At 35.4% G+C, this 12023-nt stretch overlaps 1 protein-coding gene across 2 annotated transcripts in view; it reads left to right on the forward strand.

The window, feature by feature from the left end:
- The window catches only part of focad (focadhesin), a 90823-nt gene that overhangs the window by 53964 nt on the left and 24836 nt on the right, over window positions 1–12023 (forward strand). For both annotated transcript variants that reach the window (XM_048185714.1, XM_048185715.1), the window contains exons 14-23: window positions 2875–3005; window positions 3211–3337; window positions 3500–3634; window positions 3780–3830; window positions 4026–4109; window positions 4203–4338; window positions 7463–7651; window positions 7799–7920; window positions 8377–8469; window positions 8595–8683. In XM_048185714.1, coding sequence (XP_048041671.1) covers window positions 2875–3005; window positions 3211–3337; window positions 3500–3634; window positions 3780–3830; window positions 4026–4109; window positions 4203–4338; window positions 7463–7651; window positions 7799–7920; window positions 8377–8469; window positions 8595–8683 — 1157 coding nt within the window. The remainder of the gene's footprint in view (window positions 1–2874; window positions 3006–3210; window positions 3338–3499; window positions 3635–3779; window positions 3831–4025; window positions 4110–4202; window positions 4339–7462; window positions 7652–7798; window positions 7921–8376; window positions 8470–8594; window positions 8684–12023) is intronic.

Consider the following 12023-nt stretch of genomic DNA (forward strand, 5'->3'; position numbering starts at 1 on the left):
ATTATGTATTTTTCATTAAATGATGCTTATAATGTAATGAGCCCTGTTATTAATAAGGCATAAATTATTATATTAATTAAGCTTTATTTTATATTTATTAAAAATTTTGTTATTTTCTGTTATGCTTTGAAATATCATTATATTTATATATTATTATTATATATAATATATTTAGGTCTGACATACTTCTGTTTTGTCTACTAGTTTAATACAGAATGCAAAATATTGTATTTATTTATTATGATATATAAGTCTGAGATACTTCTGCTTTGTCTGCTAATCTAATACAAAATATGAAATATTACATTTATTGAAGTCTGGGAGACTTCTGTTTCATCTAATAATTACAAAATAAATATCATTATATTTATTTATATTTTATTATATTTAAGTCTGACATGCTTCTGTTTTGTCTAATAATTGAATACAATTAATAGTTTCATATAATATTATTAGCATGTGTAATTTGAGTGAATTTTTTTTTTAAAAATCATATTTTTTATTATTATTGTTGAGTGAAATAAAATTATGCATATAAATTAATGGTTTGAGCCCTGTAATTAATGAAATAAAAATGATTATTATATTAATTAAACTTTATTATTTTAGTAATGTCATTTAGTAATGTTACAGTTTACATCATTAGTTCGCAAAGAATTTGTGTATTTTAGAAAAATGAACAAATTAAGCTTTATTGTTTCACATTTATTTAAAATGGATATATTCATAATTTGCCATTTTGTTTTATGCTTTGAAATATAAATATTTATATATTATTATAGATAGTTGTATTTAGGTCTGTGAGACTTTTATTTCGTCTAATGATTTAATACAAAATAATTCATTACAATTAATATTGTATAATATTTCATATAATATTATTTCATTTAAAGGCAGGGTAGGCAAAAAAATGTATAAAAAACTTTTTTTCAAAATTTGTTTAAACTTTATTTATATATCAATACATAATTAAAATGTAAGTACTCTGAAAAAGAAAGTATAAAAATCGAGTGTCTGTAGACCTCTCACGACTGTTTTAAAGACAGCTCATTATTTCCATTCACTCCACCCCCTCCCTTCTGGGCTCCTTACAAAGCCACGCCCCCAAAACGCATGAACGTGCGACTCCGACCACTGAGCTGGAAGACGCATTATTTACCTGAGACGAGCGGAGAGGAAGGAGCACAGTGCATGTAGTGACATCATGTCAGAATCACATGTAATAAAAATAACTTTATAATTATGAAGATAAACAAACAAGATGTATTTTAGTACTCACTATCAAGCTAGCATATTGATATTGGTAAAGTTTAAAAATATATTTTTTTGATTTGCTAACGAGCTAGTTATCTATAAGGCAAAGCTAAAAACAGGTTGCATGATACACGTTTTTCCATTACCATCATTTACACTGTGATGAAGATGAATTTCGTGTAAGATTCATAACATATACGTTGTTCTACAGATCAACAGAGTAACATACACTCAAATATCAACTCACAACTGCATTGCAGACACAAAATAATAACACACACATACAACAAAGTGTGTACGACACACACAGATACAAGATAAAGACATCAGTAAACATAGGTAGAGAATATAAAAACAAAACAAAGGCGAAAAAAACGTGCAGGTAAACTTACAGGTGAACATGGTAAAAGAGTTAGACAGAGGGTAAAATTATGCACAATTCAACACTGTAGCTATCATTATTTATCGTCTCTACTACGGCTCGCTAAGTAATGTTATGTTAGCTATATTACGCAGTTACGTGTGCTAATGACACATGCTTCATGAAAAAATAAACAAAAAAATATGTATGATCAAAATACAAAAAGAAAGATTTACCTGTCCAGCAGAAATAAAGCCATCAAGGAGTCACTTTTCAGCCCCTTGAGTTCCCTCAGTTCTCGCCATCGCTGGAAAGCCACGCCGATATTAACTCGCGTTTTATTTCTTTGTTTATCCAAAGACTTTTTGATCATTGCCTTTTCTTGTACTGTTACTGTCTTCCTTTTTTGCCTGGTTTGCCTTCACTAACTGCATAGGCCGGTACTGTGAATTTAGCTTGCTGTTTCTCTGCCATTGTTTTGGTATTCCTAGGATCGCGTGCCTCTTGGATTCCCCAAATCAAACGTGCGCGCGCAAGTGGGCAGGTCATGTGTGGCAAAAGGGTGGTTGCCATGGTTGCGAGAGAGTGACAGCCGCCTAAGCCAATCCTATGTTTCGTCCCGGATGGAAATAATGAGCTGTGTTTAATACAGATTAAACGGTCTAGAGTCACTCGATTTTTATACTCTTTTTATCAGAGTTCCTACATTTTAATTATGCATGTATATATATAGAAAGTTTAAACAAATTTGGAACAAAATTTCTTACCTACCCTGCCTTTAATTTGATAAAAATAAATACAAATTCATAATTTTAGTTTACTCAAATTGAGTGAAATATAAAATTATGCACATAATTTGTTTTACCCTTGTAATTAATTAAATAAAAATGATTATTATATTAATTATGCTTTATTATTTTAATAATGTCGTTTAGTAATGTTATACTTTGCATCATTATTTGTTTGTTTTTTTTACAATAACATTTTAACTGAAATATTCTTAAATGAATCATTATCAATTCAGATTCAATCTGAAAATCTGAGTCCTACTATAATATCTGTATCTGTATTATCTGCTATAATATATAATTGTGGACTCTTAGACCATAATTAAAATGTATGTATGATACGAGTGACATTAATCTAAAGCAGTGACATGCATGCAGATGTGTCTAAATACTTTGTAGGACCACTATACTGTATATCATTGTTCTATTATTTCCAGGATAGATTTTTGAGACTTTTGACTTTTTATATAGGACCGTGTGTATCCGGACCTGCAGAGACTGATGTCACAGCTTGAAAAATCGTCAGTGGTCATGGGAAAAGATACGCAGTGGGAGCAGATATTGGCCAGAGCAGCTTGCGTCAGGGACATCTGCAAAGAGAGGTCTGCTTCATCCATTCCCTGAAAACTGCTACTGAATATGCTGCATATTCTACACTAAGCCACCTCTGTACTGACTCCTGATATACTGGACTCTTACAGACAAACACTAACTATTTACCTCTAAAGGTTTCATTTCACAGGTTCCCTGAGCAATGCCGCACTGGTGTGGTCACATTCATTCACTCTGTTGTACAAATTGTTCCAGGCCGTACCAGCACGGAGGAGACATGCTGGCTGCCATCAGCGACACACTGCTGCAGTTCTCCAGGAAGGATCAGGCCACTCCTGCGGCTCTGGCACTGCAGGGCTTACAGGAGCTCTGTAGGGCTGAGGTCAGTCTTTCTGTACCAGGTGCACACTGGCTCATATGAAAATTAATTTACAGACCCCAAACTTTTGAACATATAATGTAATATATACATTTTATTACACTGACCAGATGGCCACCCTTACCCTGCATTTAAATATATTCTTCTTATCTGTCTTCTGTTCAGGTAGTTGATATCAGCTCCACGTGGAAGGCACTCTCTCCTAAGCTCTGCTGTGACACCAGACCCCTGGTCCTGAAGGCCACAGCTGAACTTCTGGCACTAGTACCTGCTTTAAATGTCAAAACAGAAGAATATGAGGCACGAGACCAACAAACACTGTTTCTGATTGCTAGATGTGTGATATTTTGGAGCGGCATCTGAACTCATGATTTCATTCTGTCTGCATTTCATTTGTTGGATGAATTACTTCAGGCTTTATGTCCTTTTTTTTTTTTTTTTACAGAAATTCAAAAATGAGGCAGTGAGTGTTTTATGGGGCTATGCTCTCAGTCAGGTGAGCGCTGACATTTTCAAATGGTAATGAACAGTAGGGATGGGCAGGGTGGTTGACTAGTCATCCAACAACTGTTTCTAATAAAAAGTCATGCCATTTTATGTATCTATTTATATGTAGCAATTATTTATTTGCTTTTATATTGTACCAGTGATGAGTAAACAGTAATATTCAAAGCTTTTTTGGCTTCATCAGGACCCAGAGGTTGCAAGCCAAGGTTTTAAAGCCCTCTCAGAGTATCCTGAACCATCTCACACCATCCTACACTTACCAGAACAGGTGAGAACGCTTACAAAATGTCCTCACATTATTTCTGTCTATCTCTTATATATATACAGTAAATCTGTAATAGTGACGTGATCTTGCTAACAGGCCAGGCCCGTACCAAAGCAGCCTGATGAGGAGGATGAAGAAAAGGAAAATGAAAATGAGAAGGATGAAGATATTTCAGTACCAGGAGCGTCATATGTGAAACTAGTTTGTCTCACACCACAATCCATTTTACCAGGTATGATTATAAGATTATGGTGACTAACAAACTGTTAGTAGTTAAACTCTTTTAAATGTAGTTTGACTTGCATTTACAATTGTTTGAATCTACATTTTAACCAATTCTTCTGACCACAATGCAGTTGATGAAGCAAAAATCTCAGTGAGGCCTTTGTAACACATTTAACCCTTAAATGCATACCTCGGGTCTTTAGTGACCCGGGACATCATTCACTACCCTCCTCCTCATTTGTTTTTTAAAGTTAGACATCAACCTTCTTTGTATTCCTCAATCAATTCATTATAAAAAATATAAGAAAAAAATCATACAATTATAAAAGAATGCCTATTTTTGTATTCATTTTTTGTAAAAATTGTATAGGGTCGCTAACGACCCGAGGTGTGTATGAGTGTACGTATATTTTTTTCTGCACAACAATAATTGAATCTTAGATGACAGAATAAGTGCAATTCACCTTTATTCCACAAGGTGGCAATGTCTGATACACAATGCTGAAGTGACGACTCATTCAGACAGAAAACGAAATAAGAAAAACATGAAATGGCTCAGCGATTTACTGCAGAGCAAGTACTGAACGCAATCAAATATGACTGTAACTGTCACTGGATGGTTCTGGTGAAGCTGTTAGCGATCGAAATATTGATTTTGAAGATGTTTAAAATGATATAGTTTTCAGAATACGTTTGAGATCGCGAATGGGCTCATATTCGTGACCTCAAACATAAAACTAGCCCATTATTTGCTGAATTTACTGGGAAATGAGCTCTGACGAGGACAGTGGTGATGGCATAAAACATCTGCTCAAACTGAGCCCTTTCAAGCTCCAAAAGGTAACAAAATATGATTTATTTTATTCTTCTGTAATTGTTACTCTAATATCAGAAGAGTTTTATATTATCGCGACAGGTAGAGATCCTTCTGTGTTAGATATAGATCCTGGTCGCTAAAGACACGAATATGTAAGAATGATTGGCGAAACAATCATGCATTTAAGGGTTAAAGAGGACCTATTATGCTTTTTTTACATTTTCAACCTTCTTTAGTGTGTAAAGTTGCTCTTTGAGCATGAAAAAGGTCTGTAAAGCTTCAAAGCACAAAGTCACTCCAAAGGGAGTTCTTCTAAATAAGCACTGTTTCTGAACTCCCTGAAATGCCTCAATTGTAGTCTTATGTTTTCTCCCAAGAATAAACACGTCACAATATTCCTCATTTAAATAATTTCCACTCAAGAAATACAGGAGCAAGGCCTGGTTGAGTTGCATTAGTAGTGTGTTTTCGCCATGTTCAAGAGACACTGTTATGGTAGAGGCCGTGACATTCCCAAAACACACCAATCACAACACTTGTCCTGCCGACCAATCAGAGCACACTGCACTTTTTGAAAGGAGGAGCTTCATAGAGACAGGAACTAAACAGAGCGATACTGACAGACTGGTAAGAAAGGTGCTGCAACAATGTCAAATACATGAAAAACAAGATGTTTTTCGAACATTCAAACATAAAAACCTATACTAGTAGAGCTCAAAAACAAATCAAGACTTTGTGAAAGGGCATAATAGGTCCTCGTTAATGCAGCACATTTTGACTCAATTTGTGCATTATTTGAACTACATACAGAAACATTAGTTTTGTCAGCCTTTCTTTTGCTTCTCAAAAACCCCCATTGAATTGATGGTTGTTTTGATTCCTGTTTGAGAACATTTTGTCATCCATATTTCGGGAGGTCAGCATCGTGACCCATTGTGTCATTGCAATGATCGCTACACCGTGAAAGGTTTTGAATTCCCATACTGGTCATTTTTTCCCTTTGTTCAAGCCTACCACCAAACACACACATATAAACCATGTTTACGTTGTAATACCCATGTCATTATATTGCATTCACAATTGTTTGAATCTGCATTTTAACCAATTCTTCTGACCACAATGCAGTTGATGAAGCAAAAATCTCAGTGAGGTCTTTGTAACACAGTTGAAGAGGACCTATTATGCTTTTTTACATTTTCATTATATTTTCATAATACCCATGTCATTATACACATTTGTGTCCTCAGAAACCACAGTCTGTGAGCATATATATGTACTTAAAAGCAAGACATGCAACATAACAAACCAACAATATATATATAAATTAATAAATTACACAATATAGAATATATTATAGACTTATTACTTATTATTATAAAGACTGCTGCTGTAACATACTGTAAATGTTCTAAATGTATTGTTTAAAGGGGACCTATAATGCCCCTTTTACAAGATGACTTAAGTCTCTGGTGTCCCCAGAATGTGTCTGTGAAGTTTTAGCTCAAAATACCCCACAGATCATTTATTCTAGCTTGTCAAATTTGCCCCTATTTGGGTGTGAGCAAATTTTTGTGTGTGTCCCTTTAAATGCAAATGAGCTGCTGCTCCCTGCCCCCTTTCCTGAAGAGGGCGGAGCTTTAACAGATTGCGCTTTGGTTGCTCAACAACACCAAAGCTGGAGAATCTAGCTGATGATTGTCAGTAACGTGTTCAGCCTTGCATTATTCAAACCGGAGTCAGATACTCATGGAGAGACTCAGGAAGAAGTTACAACATTTAAAATGCAACTGAATGTTTCAGAATGGTTATTGGATAAACTTATGTAGTTGCTGTGGAGTTGATTCAACTCATCAACTAGCATGTGCCGTCATGTTAATCTTTTGTGCAAAACCAGCGTTGATCTGAACCTCGTTTGTGAAGCAGTCTGGTGTAAAATGACGGCATGGTAACAACACTCTACTATAACAACTCTTCCTCTTCTCTAAAGCAGCCCAACATGGCCTCACCCCCTTTGTTGCATGTTTCCGGGGGTAGGGTTTATGTAAATTTTGGGGTTTGTGATGTCACCAACCCAGGATGAAGCTCATTGTAGTCTCTACCAGCCATTTGTTGTAGTCATTAAACAGTGATATCTGTAAAAGAAAATATCTCCCTTTGCATTGAACTTTGAGTGTCATAATTTTGCAGATGTTGTTTATGCTCAAACAACAACATTAGACACTAACTAAAGTTAAAAAAGTGAAATAATAATCAAGGACCCCTTTAATCTTTAACAAAAACCTTCTTAATTCATGTATTTTGTCTTCTAATGCAGCCCTTGAGACCTTCCTAACATCTCTAGTGAGGCAGGAGATGAACCAAATGCCCCGCGGCGTGTACCATTCAGCGCTGACTAGGGGGAATTTGCGCTCTGACCAGGGAAAAACTGTATCTGGAATTCCTTCTTTCATGCTGAAAACCTATGAGAAGAATAAGCAGCCAGGTCTTAAACCTGGCTTAGCAGGTACAGATATGTTCAACTCAGTATTGTGGGTGATTAAAGAGGATTTAAAATTCTTATAGCTAATGCATGTTTGTCACATTGAAGTAACATTTTTTGCACAATGCATAATTCTGTTTAAACATATTTGTTTTGATTGGTTGGTTTCAGCTGGGCTTCTCCTCTGTTATGACCTTCCTGTTCAGACTGACAAAGATGGACGTCCAATCAACCGCTTCCTTGTCAGCAGAGGGCGGAGTTATCAACAAATGTTAGCCACCCTTATTCATGAGGTACCTTCCAGCATGGACTTGCGTGGGTGAAGGAAACTCAAGAACTTGAATTATATTTATTTTAAAAAGTTATATTTAAAAAGAATAATATATGTTTTAATAATGTCTAATAATATTATTATATTATTATTTTAATTATCGTAATGTGTTCCAATGTTTAATTTTTGAGTTTGTTTGTAATTCTCTTCTTTTTTTTTTCATTGGTGATTTGTATTAGATTCTAATTTCAGAAATGATTTTAATATTTTTGTTTGTTTTCTAAAATATTGATCTATTTGAAAAAAGATTTATTTATTTGTTAATACAGTACAAAAATCAATGCAATGAAATGAAGTGCAAAATAGTACCATAATATATAAATACTTAGAACATTTAAACAATTACCATTTAAAAACATAATTTAATTAATTTATCTTGGTCACATACATTCAATCTTTTGCTCTTTTTCCACCACAGGTGAACATCCAGCCATCTGAGTGGCATCGCTCTCTGCTTTTGCCTCAGGCCTGGCGGGGCTTCATGAGCCGGGCTTACCATGCAGTTCTCCAGGTAATTTTGTGTGTCTGTATAACTTGTCATTTTCAAACCATCAAATCAGATGTATAAGAATAAGACTAGCATCTATAATTAAGACCATAATTTATGAGATTAAATTAGATGTAATTATTGTCCAGGGTCGAAAGGCAGAGCTGGAGATGCTACAGAAACAGGGTAAAGAGAGTCCAGAGGAACTGCAGTTCAAACAGCACTATGCCTGGCTCTGGTAAGACTCACACATCCAGACACATCTACAGTGCAGACTGGCCTGGTCCTGGAGTTTGTGTTAAAGTCGTGATGCAACAAAAGTACCGGCAGATTGTTTCTTCCATATTGTGAGACAGGTAATCGAAAGAGAAAAAGATGTAGGGTAGGGACTTGGTTTTATCCATCGGCTGAATGAATGGAGGCAGACCGACTAAATGCAAGCTTCCAGCATAGATGCAAACTCCTTACCTTTCATTGAAAATTCACTTTGAAAATGTGTTGGTCTGAGAGGACATTATTTTTTCAGGGTCACAGTAAATGAAATCATGAGAATCAAGTCTTCTCAGTTGTTAAAAAAAAACCTCCTCATGGCTTTGCACGTGCAATGCTCCTGTAAGGGTGAATGCACAAAGAAAGAGACCCATCTGCGTTATGTCTGCCTGCATGCCTTAATGTAAGAATTTCATAAAGTAGCTTTATGATAACCTTAATACTTAAAGTATCCATATGTAAAGCCTGGGACTGTTAATTAGCCTGACATGGCTGACTTGTTTTGATTTAACGTTGTCAGCGTTATTTCCACAGAATTGAATGTACTTTTTGTTCCAAATACAACTTGTATAATGCTACTAACATTACAGTTTTGCCAACGGATACAACTTTAGTTGAGCTCTACTATATTATACTTTAGGGGTGTGATGAGACTTTTAGCTCACGATACGAGACACGCTTTTGAGTTCACGAGAACGAGATGAGATTTTTACACAGTGTTTTTTAAGAAATACTCAAAATTAACATGTATTTGAAATTAACATGTATGTTGAACTATTTACATTAACAAGGATTTACATTAAAGGTGTTATAGAGGATGTTTTGTTTTTTACATTTTTGCAATATTACTTGAAACTGTCTTTACTAACTGATAAAAGACTATTTATTAGATGATAAAAGACTGATAAAAGACTGTTTATTTACTATTTATTAATAATATCAATATACATCATCTGTGCACGAGGTAGGGCCTTAAAAACATCAGCCAATCATTTGTGTGATCATCGCATAAACGATTGGCCCTCTGGTTTGTCAATCACTGCCATGACGTTCCTTGTGAGAGACGTGTGCGCTCCAGTAACTTTCCACACTCCACAGGCGCCGCATGCAATGTTTTTGTCAGGAGTAACAACTGCAGATTATGAGTTACCTGCGGTGAGTCCGACATAATGAGTCCACTAACACGGCACAGCGAATGCCGGTGGTAAACACTCGTGTTCCAATACTCGTGCACGAGTTTTGGGAGGCGTTCCCTCGAAATGAGCTGTGAAGGAGGGGGGTTGTTCTTATGCATGCACTCATTTCAAAAACTCACTAACAGTCTTTGGTTTCTCAGTCGTCGAAAACATCCTCTATAACACCTTTAACAACTAGAAGTTTCAATTATTATCTCAAGAGGTCTTAAACTTGGGGACAGAAAAACAGGAATTGCAAAACAGCTGTATGTTATTAAATTTCAAAAGGCTATGATTTAATTGCCGCATGTTTCGCGTTTTCTACAGGCTCACTCTTTCAGTGCAGTTAACAATCGATGAATACATAACACACATTTATGGTTAAAATTCATTACAAAATGGCTCAGAATAGATTTGAGAAGATTTGATTTGATATTGTATGAATGCAGTTATAAATGCATACATTTTTATTTGTGGCTTAAGTGTTCAAATACTTTTGGAGAGGGTGCACTGTGTACAGACTTTGTACTCACAGTAAGCTTAAATTTAGTTTTAAAGATTTTATTAAAAATGGATCTTAAAGGTGCAGAAGAACATGTTTTCAAAAGATGTAATATAAGTCTTAAGTGTCCCCTGAATGTGTCTGTGAAGTTTCAACTCAAAATACCTCATAGTTGTTTTTTTATTAATTTTTTTATCTGCCTATCATTATAAATGCGCCGATTCAGGGTACGCGGCCCCTTTAAATCTCGTGCTCCACGCCCCAAGAGCTCGCGCTTGCCTTAAACACCATAAGCAAAGTTCACACAGCTAATATAACCCTCAAAATGGATCTTTACAAAGTGTTCATCATGCAGCATGTCTAATCACGCAAGTATAGTATTTATTTGGATGTTTACATTTGGTTATGAATGAGTTTGATAGTGCTCTGTGGCTAAAGCTAACATTACACACTGTTGGAGAGATTTATAAAGAATGAAGTTGTGTTTATGAATTATACAGACTGCAAGTGTTCAAAAATGAAAATAGCGTTGACTCTCTTGTCTCTGTGAATACAGTAATAAACGATGGTAACTTTAACCACATTTAACAGTACATTAGCAACATGCTAACAAAACATTTAGAAAGACAATTTACAAACATCACTAAAAATATCATGTTATCATGGATCATGTCAGTTATTATTGCTCCATCTGTCATTTTTCGCTATTGTCCTTGCTTGCTTACCTAGTCTGATGATTCAGCTGTGCACAGATCCAGACGTTAATACTGGCTGCCCTTGTGTAATGCATTGAACATGGGCTGGCATATGCAAATATTGGGGGCGTACATATTAATGATCCCAACTGTTACGTAACAGTCGGTGTTATGTTGAGATTCGCCTGTTCTTCAGAGGTCTTTTAAACAAATGAGATTTATATAAGAAGGAGGAAACAATGGAGTTTGAGACTCACTGTATGTCATTTCCATGTACTGAACTCTTGTTATTCAACTATGCCGAGGTAAATTCAATTTTTGAATCTAGGGCACCTTTAAACATCTTATGTTGCCATTTTTAGTCATTTTGCCATGGCAATAGCTAATGGAGCTTGCAAACAAACAAAATGCACTTTGCACATATAAGCATTATATCATATGTAGTCTATGTATCTTAAAAGCTAATGATGTAGCTCAGTATATACATAGATTCTCACTAAATAGTACCCCAGCAAGCACAAACATCAGAGTTGACCATTAACAACTTCTTGTAATAACCATGTGAATTATATTTCATAGTTTTCAGCACAAAAAGCTTAGCACTTTCAGAAACTGTCAAGATGAATGCAGCACTATAATGAAAGCCTCTAAAGAGTGAACTAATTGGAGCTCGCACCATAGGGAGGAATGTGAAGGTATTATTTTATACATCTCGTTTGTGTCAAACCATCCAGAGCTGTTGAATTGTGATTGCTCTGGCCTTTTCAGCTGCTTTGAAAAGCCTTTGAATGGAGACTGACATTTCAAAGTCACATACAAATGCATGCACATCAGCATTACTCAAATTCATGTAATCTTCCAATGTAAATCGTTTGGCATGTATGGGCTGTTATTGTTCACACAGTCTCTTGCCATAATATGCCCTATCGCGTAACC

This window comes from Megalobrama amblycephala, linkage group LG3 (assembly GCF_018812025.1).
Source record: "Megalobrama amblycephala isolate DHTTF-2021 linkage group LG3, ASM1881202v1, whole genome shotgun sequence".
Lineage (NCBI taxonomy): Eukaryota > Metazoa > Chordata > Actinopteri > Cypriniformes > Xenocyprididae > Megalobrama > Megalobrama amblycephala.